Source organism: Carassius gibelio, chromosome A24, assembly GCF_023724105.1.
Source record: "Carassius gibelio isolate Cgi1373 ecotype wild population from Czech Republic chromosome A24, carGib1.2-hapl.c, whole genome shotgun sequence".
Taxonomy (NCBI): Eukaryota; Metazoa; Chordata; class Actinopteri; order Cypriniformes; family Cyprinidae; genus Carassius; species Carassius gibelio.
The window spans coordinates 597,336-608,673 of record NC_068394.1 but is presented as its reverse complement, the minus strand read 5'-3'; the positions used below and the strand labels follow the sequence as shown (position 1 = coordinate 608,673).

The following is an 11,338-nucleotide window of genomic DNA, read 5'->3' as shown; positions in this document are numbered from 1 at the left end:
TGAAAGTGTGTGAAGCAGAGCGCTCAGTCTGACACCAGCCAGATATATCCCTGCGCCCTTGACCTCACTGGACATGAAATAGAATTAAACCGATAAGAGCGGTGAAATACTGCAAGCCGTCTGTCACGCTCATATGAGCTTTACGTATCGATTACCACCCAGAACCACTTCTGTGAAGGCCGTCGTGGTCAGCGGGGCCACAGGAATCACCCAGATCTGCCGTTTCAGAGATCACAGCGTGAAACGAATGCAGCTCGATGAATCAAACATCACATTTGCGTGCAAAATGTTGCTCACTGCAAAACATTTTCACAGAGAAAACTTCAAAATGCAAGGTGCTTGGGTTAAGTTCTCCTTTAAGTCTTAATAATCGTAACAGATCCAGTATTCCTCAAAACGAATAAAAACGGTGAGATGCAAATTTGCATTAATTAAATGTTAAATAACACCGATATCCCTTATGTATTTAATCCCATTTTGTCTTAGATGACCTTTGAAAATCCAATTCAACCATATGAATGAGTAAAACTGATTTTAAACATGATATCGGTGTTTCTTTTTATTGGTGAAGAGTGTTGAACTTTATACTCATGCAGTCCAAAATGGTTTGAGCAGCAACTGAATCTACATTTCGCGCATTCATTTCACTTTTCTAACACTGCTGAAAAACATGACACAGGTTTTTTTTTTAGGGATGCACCGATATGAACATTTTGGCCAATACCGATAACCGATAATTCTTTATATATGAAAGCCGTTAATCGATATGTTGGTCGATAAATCTAAATCCAAATTTGTATTTAATTTTTAAAGAGCCTGATTTAAAAAAAAAAAAGTCTCACCATTAACCCTTTAACTGACAAAGTTAACCTTTATTGGCCGATACCGATATGGTGGCCGATATATCGTGCATCTCTAGTTTGGTTTGTTTTTTTACAGTAATGCAACACTGTTTCCATTCTTATACTCCGGCGCGGTGAGGATAAATTAACCACGTCCTTGCAATTAATCCTGTTCTTGCCTTAGAGAGATGGAGGATCTGCATGTTTCGGCGTCAGATTTAAGAGAGCGAATGCTAAAGCTGCTGTGCTTAATGGAACAGTTTATTAGAGTCTGACAAACAGCTTCATGAGTGCTGCTTAAAAACGATCATAACCAGAGTTCTTGAAATCGTTTGAATCTACAGACCCCTTTGGATGATAAAGGGCCTGACTTTAGTGAATATAAATCTGTTGAGAGACTACCATGAGACAACATACATGCTAAACAATCTGAACAACAGAAAACAGCTTCTAAATATGGATTCTCTCTTTATACTAATGGTGACATTTGTTTTGAAACACAGGGTCATAAACAACCTTAGATAGAATAATTGGGCTCAATGCGCTGCTCTGAAATGGAAACTAGGGACTAGAGATGAAAAGTAGCTATTGTTACTAATTCTGGCATATTTACATGGTGTATATTTATACAATGTTCATGAATATTCATGGTCCCTATTAAATAAACCAATAAATAAATACAAATAAATAAATAATATAGAACAAGAGACTCAACAATAAACAATGTCACAATATAAGGGAAAAGATTTCTACATATAAGCCTCCTTTCAGAGTTATTACCGTTAACTAAAATTAAAACCATTAAATAATAAAGATTAATTACTTAAATTAAATTTTAAGTTTAAAAAATACTATTTAAATTGAAGTACTAAAATAAATAAAGTACTAAAGTCCTAAAAAAAGATTTTAATTACTTAAATGATGTTAAGTAAAATAAAACACTATTTAATACTTTTTAATTTTAAGTACTAAAATAAATACAACTAAAAAATAAATAAAAATATTTTAATTACTTAAGATAAATGATGTTAAGTAAAATAAAACACTATTAAATCTTTTTAATTTTATGCACTAAAATAAATACAACTAAAAAATAAAAGATTGTAATTACTTCTAAGTAAATATTAAACCAGTATTTTATTTTACTTAACATTTATTTTAAGTACTAAAATACAACTAAAAAAATGTATAAGTACAAATATTTTATTTACCTAAAATAAAATGTTAAGTAAAATAAAATCCTATTTTATTTGGACTACTAAAATTAATACAACTAAAAAGTTTATAAATACTTAGACTATTAAAAATAACAAATAACTAATTACTAAATCAATGAATACTAAATTACTAAAATTCAAGTGAAAACAGAAAATATTAAAATCTAATCTAATTCAAAATATTAACAAAAACTGCTCAAAAGTAAATAAATTATACTACAATAAATGTTCAAAAATCAGTATTTTTACCAAGTCTGTACTGTCAAGACTCTCTCACTCGATTGTCCGTCTCAGCAGAACACATCAGTTGAGTTTAAACCTTCTCATTAAAACCTGTTAAAGCGCTATAGCAGGAGTCTGTCCAGCCAATGACACGACAGTGTTTATCAAAGCGACCCTGATCACATGCTGAAATAATGAATCCCCTGAAGCCTCAAACTCCATTCAAACACATCAGCATGAGTCCGGTCATTCATCATGACATCCAGCTCTTGAGCACCTGATCCTATGAAGCAGTAAAGACTGGTGTAGACTCACGAACCTGACGGCAGCCAGGACTCTGAGGAGGGTTTCTGCCTGGTGTTGATCTGCTCCCAGTCGAAGTCATCGTCTTTGCCTTGACTGTAGCCGCAGTCTGTGTAGGACTTCTCCAGGAGACAGTCTTCTGCAGAGAGGAGGGCACACATCAGAATCACTCACACTCCAACATACACCATATCAGCAGGACATGCCAAATACCAAGAGCCAACATGGTGCAAGAGAGGGAAATCATCATACTTCTTGAGTTAATGCATTTTTTTAGTGGACAGAGAAAATAGTGTGAAGAATACTACTAATTATTTTGTTGTTGGTAAATGATGCATATTGTATGGTAGGATTGTGCTTAATTGATAACGGAATTGAGAACACTTTTTAAATCTAATTCCTAAATTTTTTGAACTGAGGTGGGATACAGGACGCAGAATTACAATATGAATTTTAATGTAACAGAGCTGAGTTTGAATTAACTGAAATGAAAAAAGCTATGTGAGAAGAAAGTTTAGGAATGTTAACTTGACAGTCTTGAAAGATTTGGGTTGGAGGGATGATGAAAGGACAGAATGGATGAATGAACAGATGGATGAAAGGACAGAATGATGGATGGATGAATGATAAAAGGACAGAATGATGGATGGATGGATGATGAAAGGACAGAATAGATGAATGAACAGATGGATGAAAGGACAGAATGATGGATGGATGAATGATAAAAGGACAGAATGATGGATGGATGGATGATGAAAGGACAGAATGGATGATGGATGGATGGGTGGGTGGATGGATGGATGGATGAATGATAAAAGGACAGAAGGATGATGGATGGACAAAATGAATGATGGATGGATGGACAGATGGATGAAAGGACAGAATGATGGATGGATGGATGGAGGAAAGGACAGAATGAATGATGGATGGATGGATGGATGATGAAAGGACAGAAGGATGGATGGATGGACAAAATGAATGATGGATGGATGGATGGAGGGATTGATGAATGATAAAAGGACAGAAGGATGGATGGATGGACAAAGTGAATGATGGATGGATGGATGAAAGGACAGAATGAATGATGGATGGATGGATGGATGGATGAAAGGACAGAATGATGGATGGATGGATGATAAAAGGACAGAAGGATGGATGGATGAATGATAAAAGGACAGAAGGATGATGGATGGACAAAATGAATGATGGATGGATGGATGGATGGATGGATTGATGAATGATAAAAGGACAGAAGGATGGATGGATGGACAAAGTGAATGATGGATGGATGATGAAAGGACAGAAGGATGGATGGATGGATGAATGAATGATAAAAGGACAGATGGATGGATGGATGAATGATGAAAGGACAGAATGAATGATGGATGGATGGATGGATGGATGGATGAAAGGACAGAATGAATGATGGATGGATGGATGGATGGATGGATGATGAAAGGACAGAATGAATGATGGATGGATGGATGGATGAAAGGACAGAATGAATGATGGATGGATGGATGGATGAAAGGACAGAATAATGGATGGATGGATGAAAAGGACAGGATGATAGATGATGGACCGAATAGATGTATAGATAAACCGATAGATAGCAGAAGGTCCTCTCACACACAGACTCGTTCATTCAGTCGGTGTGAAGAATGATTAATTCTGCTCAACATGTCAATCAATGGATCTCCTGCTTGATCAACAGCACTCATCAGTCACTGCACACCGCTGGAGAACAACATCAGTGTTAGCCAGCACTCGTTCTCCTCGAGTCGACCCGCAGCGCTCGCACTCGTTCTCATCTGCTGCCACAAACACAAGCGCTCTTTACTTTACAAAAGCACAACCGTCCCGTCCCAGCCGCCAGTATCAACATCCATCACATCCCTTCTCTCTCAGCGTTCTGATGTTTGCATGACATTTCTTAGCATCAATCTGTTTTTCCACCATCTTTGTGATGCACACAGCCAGGAGCGGAGGATCTGGCTCAGAAGAAGCGCGACTGAAATGTGGGAGTTTATTTGGGGCCGTCGCAGTCGGGGTTTGAGTGTAATGACTGCGTCTCTCACGTCTGCTCTTTTATTGTGACAGCATGCAACATCTTCTGCTCCCTGATGTGAAAACGAGACGCCAGATTTTACATGATCAACTACATTTTGTGAACAAACAGCTCGTGGTTTGGGTTGGTTTGGTGCTGGGATTCCCTTGATCTGGGAGCGTGTCGCTGTCAGGATGACGAGGGTTCGGAGTTCAGATTAGATCACACCCTACATCATGACAACTGTAGAGTCATGGGAACCAACACACGCTGCCAGATGAAAACTAACACATAAACATATACATCTCTTTTTATTCAAACAGCTGGTGCCCAGAAGAATGAAAAGCATAATATATAAAATAAAAAAAATTAATGAAACCCATCCAAGAGTCATTACTGTTAACCGAAACCATAAAAAATTAATTTAAATAAATGTTCATTTATGTTTAGTTTAACTTTAAGCACAAAAATAAAAATAAATTAAATACTTTAATTATTTTTTTTATTATTTAATAATTATTTAAAGTCTAAAACTAAAAATGTAAAACTATATAGGCATTCAAAAATAAATTAAATAAATGTCAATAAATACATTTACGCATTTAGCAGATGCTTTTATTCAGGCTATACATTTTATTTTATTTTTTTACCTATTTTTGTTCCCTGGGAATCGAACCCACAACCTTTTACGCTGCTAACGCAATGCTCTACCACTGAACCACAGAAAATTTAAATTCAATAGCAATTTAGTCGCATGTATATTGTAATATAAATTAAATTATATATTCCTTTTTTTTTTTTTTTTTTTTTTTCATAAGGCATTATTAAAAGTAAGGAGGACACCTTTGGGGTAAAATGTGTTAAATTATCAGGAAAATATGATGTCTTTTTTTGATGCAAGCATGAAATATGACGTGAACCTTTTTCTCACAGTATTTTAGTTTATACTAAGCTTTGGGATTTACGAAACTCCCTTTTGCTGTCCAAAAGGCATTCGATTAGCTCATCTGTGCAAACAGTCCCAGAATGCCGCGGTGCGCTGGAGGCTCTGCGTATCTCGACAGAGTCCAGACGTCTGCGGCGGCGTCTTATTAACTCTGACACGAAAACTGTTTCCACAGGGCCTGATGGCACATCAATACTCCAGCCAGATCTGAGGCTACACACACACACACACACACACACACACGTCTGATCATCGCCGCTCACCTTCCCAAACAAACAAGAAAAAGCTGCGCTGTTGCTTTAATTGATGCCCGAGCAAACGCTTCATTCCCTCAGACGTCTGAGTTCACATGAAAGTCGGTTTTCTCGTCCAGCGATCGATTCACTCGTCTCCAGACTCTTTCTTCTCTCCAAAGGAAAAACAGAAGCAACACCAGTACAAAATTTATGTTTTCAATATTTCAGCAGGTCTCTCATGTCTTTTAAGTCCCGACATGTGCTGCATTTTTTAACATTGCAGCCGATGCAGGACTCTTCCTCACAAACGGATTACAGCATCACGTCAATGTTGTATTTTTAATGTGGCACTGAAGATAAAACACTGGACCAAAGACCAGACTGAAGTCAAAGCTGTGTCCGTTCAGTCATTCATTCAACAAAAGCATTAATTACACGAATCCTACATCTCTTCTAGAACAAACAAGCTTTCGGTTTCTCAGTTAAACTTAATCTTGATATTTCTGAGGGTCATAAAGTCAACAATATTTTGCAAGTGCAGCCAATCATACATTCAATTAAAGGCTCATTAAAAAGATTAAATTTGGCACAAAAAAATGTTTTAATATTTTTACCTTTTTATGGCAAGATTCAGGTTAATTCAAATTGTCAATACTTCAATACTTTGAGAATTTATATAATAAAATAATGATAAAAAAAAACATTTTCGGTAAAAGTTCTTAGACATTAAATCTAAACCTATTATATAAAGAATAAAACTGAAAAACCTGAAAACTGAAATAAAAAACTATACAGTATAGAAAAAAAATTACTAAACCTTTACAGTGAAAACCAAAAATATAAAAAAAAGAATTATAATATTACAAAAAAAGACAAAAATCATCAAAACTGATGAAAAATTGTATCTAAAATTATAGGCGAAAATACTTTTTTTTTTTTTTTTTTTACTATAATAAATACAAAAACACAATGCTTTATTTCAGTTAAAAAATTTTATAATTTAATTCATTTAACATTTATTTTATTTAAAATAATGAAAATATGTGTTATGGCTTTAGTTAACTATAATAACCATGGCTAGTAAATAAGGTTAAGGTGATGTTCACTAGTTTATTTTGTTTGATTTTTTGCATTAATATGTAAATGTGAGCACTGCGGACATTAATGCCCAAACTCCTCGAGCACATCTTGATCCTCAGCGGGAACGATCAAAGATGATGAAGTCAGAGGAGAGCGTCCGATCGCTAAACGACAGCCACGCGATCAGAGATCAAAGCAGCAGATTTTCATCATCCAGAAATAATTTGGGAGAAAAGCCCAGCAGATCTGAGTGTGTGACCACAGTCAGGAGCTAAACCGGCTTGACCTTCTCATCACAGACACCTCCAGCTCACATTAATAACAGGTGAAATTAATCTTTAGTGCACAAGATAGCATGAATAACAAAACAGCCTCAAACTATAGCTACAAACTCTGCAAACGCTCGCATGCTCAGATAACAAGCTTATACTGAAGAAAAAAGCTTATTGTAATTCAATTATAAAATTATCAAAAGGAAAATGATCATTTTAAATAAAAGATAGGAAAATGAAACATACAAAAAATTTTGTAAAATTTACATTTTAAAATTAACAACCAAAAAAAGTCAAATCAAAATATATTAAATAAAAAATATATATATATATATATATATATATATATATAATCCAAATAAAACACTTACTAAAAATAAAAAAATTATCAATGCAACTGTTAAACATTTAACAAATTATTATGAAAAAAAAAAATTATATATATATTTTTTTCTTTTTTTTTGGTGTGTTAAATTAAAATATTTCAATTTAAATATTTCAGGTAGGTATGCACCAAAATGAAATTTCTGGGGTGAAAACCAAAAATGATTTATATTATTTAATAAAAAAGGAAATAATTATTATAAAGTAATTTTGTAAGACTTTAAATTTAACACTATATAAAAAAGAACACCATAAAATTGGACAGAAAATATTTTAATTAAATATACATTTTTATTTTTATTCAGTTCTATTCAACAGCATCAGATATAAAGATTGTGTGTGTGTGTGTGTCGGTGTGTGTGTGTGTGTGTGTGTGTGTGTGTGTATCCCTGATTTTATAGATCACCTAACCCCATGCGTGTTAATGCAAAGCTCTAGTTCATTATGTTCACTCTATACACACAAATGAAAGAATCAATTCTTCCCGTGTGATTCTTTAAAATCTAATTTACAAGTGCTGAAGATTATCCATTAGCAATTACTGCTAACTACCTGGAGACCACCGCTGGACAACATTAGCATCGACCCAGAAACACACAGCACTTCACCAGTGCATCAGCTATCCACACACACACACACACACACACACACTCAGTGAATCACGTTACTGCATGATTTCACTTTATAAATCAGAAGTCATGAGTTCTGCAGATGAACACAGTCTTCTGACTGAACGCTGTTTTATGATGAAGAGCTGAATAACCATCATCCTTGATCCAAAACTGCAGAAGGAATATAAATGAGAATCATAAACAATTCATCCAATCTGGCTCTGATTTGAGTTGCACTTTATGATTCTGTAATTTAGTATTTCTGACAAATCCTAAAAATTAATCTTAATTATGTAATAAAAAAAAACAATACTGTTTTGGGGGTTACTAAATTATTTAAATAATACTATATAGTTAATATTTAAAAATTATTTTTAATATTGGATGTTATTTTTTATATTTTTAATAGCATAAAATATTTTGTATATTTTTTATTGTATAATAAAACTTATTTGCTGTAAACATTTTACGTTTTTTTAAACAAGAAATAAATGCTACAAATGCTAAAAAGTTTGTAATAAAATGAAGGGCGACAATGGATTTTAAAATAACATTAAATATTAATATTTACAAATGTTGTATATTTCTAGTAATATAAAATTGAATATTAAAAAAAATTATATTCATGCTATATTTTTTTTAAAGTATGTGGAGTTTAACAACAAATGATGGTATTTCTGTAGAAAAAAAAACTATTTTACAAATTATTTTTATGTTAATATTTAGTAATTTAGTTTTATTTTCGAATAGTACTTTAAATATTTTAACATTTTAACAACAAATAATGAGACTTCTGTATTCACAGAAAAATATTTCAAAAGGTTGATAAAATTATTTTAAAATTATAACTTAATATTTAAACGTTTTATATTTATAATATAATATTAAGTACTTTAAAATAATTAGAATAATATTTTTATTATTTATAAATATATGATTTAAGAACTTTGATTCACAGTAAAAAAGTTTCAATTAAAGACAATCATATATTAATATTTTTAACAATTAAATTTTTTATCTTTATAATAAGTACTTTTAAATACTTAATATTTACATATTTGTGATTGAACAATAAATAAATGTTTTAAAAAAATCTATAAAAGGACAAATTAAATAAAATAAAAATTAATGTTAATTTAAACTTTTTAAAATTTCAAATAATTTTTACCATTTTAAAAATATTAATTTTTTTACTTATTTAAAAATATTTAACACTACTACTTTCGTATTCACAGTAAAAAAGTTTGGATAAAAGGCGAGTAGGCAGCAAACTGAACAAGCGTCTAGCGCGCACACACACACACACACACACACACACGTCTGGAGCGCTCAGCTCTTTTTGGCCCAAACTAATCAACATGTTCCCCAACACGTCTGTGCTTCTGGTCGCCCGGTGGCTCTGCCAGAGAGACGCATGATGGATGTTTATTTTTGTCTGGACTGATTCACTTCGCGGCAGCAGCTCGATATCAGGACGCTCCAGAAATGATTAATTCCTGGCCTGTTCTCCTTCGATTAGCTGGGGGCGACCGGGGGGGCGACGGGTCACCGAGAGAAAGAGACGCCGCTGTTCCTGACCTTCCTTCTGAAGAAAGACCTCAGTCCCCCTCCGACCCGAGACAGTGAGTCCTTCCATCAGAGCAGAGCCAATGGAGTCACCGGGCCGCCGGACCGAACCAAAGCCAGGGCCGGGGGGAGCCGGACTCCCCGAATTAAACCCAGTTCCTCCAAAGCTGCCAGCAGCGAGGACTCGAGAGGAATAAACGACGCTCCAGAAACCAGAGCGTTTCCCGTTTGATCTCCGAATCAAGAAGGTAAACAACAACAACAACACTAATGAGCTTTCTAGTGCTCTGAAGCGAACCTTCACATGGCTTCAAGAGTCGATTGTTTTTTTATTATTTAGAGCAAACATTTTAACTCCTTTTAATTTCATTTAATTATGCAAGACAAACATCTAGGGCTTTCTTTGAGGCTGCTGCTGTAGTGGATGTAGTAATTCTTGAGAAGGTTTAAAAAGCAGCATGTTATCGTTTAATATAATGAACTTGATCAAGCGCACGACTGAACCACAAAAAAAAAAAAAACTTGATAAATGTATACATGGAAATGAACTCATTTTGACTTGTGAACATGCAATGCATTACTAAGTTATTACTGTAATTGAATTAGGGGATTACTCTTATTTTTTTCTGTAATTTAAGTAGAGTTACATCTGATGTAATTGCATTAAATACTATATACACTGCGGAATCATTCTAAAGTGGATTTTAAAAAGATTTGCAGTAAAAATACTGAAATATTATTCTAATGTAAAACATGTTTTCTGTGTGAATCTGTGTTAAAGTGTAATTTATTTCTGTATTTTCAGCATCATTCCTCCAGTCTTCAGTGTCACATGATCTTCAGAAATCAGAATAATATGATGTGCAAAAAGAGAAACATAAAATAAAATAAAAAAATTCTAAACAAAAAGCGATGTTATATTAATTTTAAAATAACATGATAAAATGTAATATTTTAAAATTAAATTCATGTTTAGATTTAACAATATTTATTTAATTAATAATATTTTTTTTATTTGTTTCTTATTTTAACTAACATTTACAAGTTTTATTTAATATTTTAAAATTATATTCTTTCATATATTTTTTTTTTATTGTAAACTTTAACCCCAAAAAAAAAATGCTACTTCTGTGAACACAATAAATGTTTCAAAAAAAGTGCTGCATATTAAAATCTTAAAACATTATTTAATATTTGAAGGACAATCACTCAGCTCTAATCGACGTCCCGTGACCCGTTTATCCTCTGATGGAGGAAGTGATGTCATATGAGTGGCCATCTGTTTTTCCCGGCAATATTTAATAGATTTGTGTTCATCGTCTCAGTCTTCAATCAGGAGTTTAAGCTGCAGGCGATGTTTAGCTGATTTGGAGGATTATAATAGGGATTTATGGAAAGGAAGCGGTTTTCTCTGAAATATACTTAATGGCTGGAGTGTGTGAATTATAAACCGGTCAAGTTTAGAGTCGCCCGGTTTCACATTCACTGTTCTCAGTGTCGAAAATAAATCAGCTGCATTAAAAAAAAAAAACACTACATCAAACGCGATTCTAAAGGAACACTAAATTAAGTTAAGCCGTCGAGGCAAATTTTCTCAATTTTCCATTTAGTG

General features: G+C 33.4%; 1 protein-coding gene across 9 annotated transcripts in view; it reads right to left on the bottom strand.

The window, feature by feature from the left end:
- LOC127946067 (receptor-type tyrosine-protein phosphatase mu) overlaps window positions 1–11,338 on the bottom strand; it is a 161,278-nt gene that overhangs the window by 125,995 nt on the left and 23,945 nt on the right. For all 9 annotated transcript variants that reach the window (XM_052542364.1, XM_052542358.1, XM_052542366.1 and 6 more), the window contains exon 2: window positions 2,601–2,723. In XM_052542364.1, the coding sequence (XP_052398324.1) occupies window positions 2,601–2,723 (123 nt within the window). The remainder of the gene's footprint in view (window positions 1–2,600; window positions 2,724–11,338) is intronic.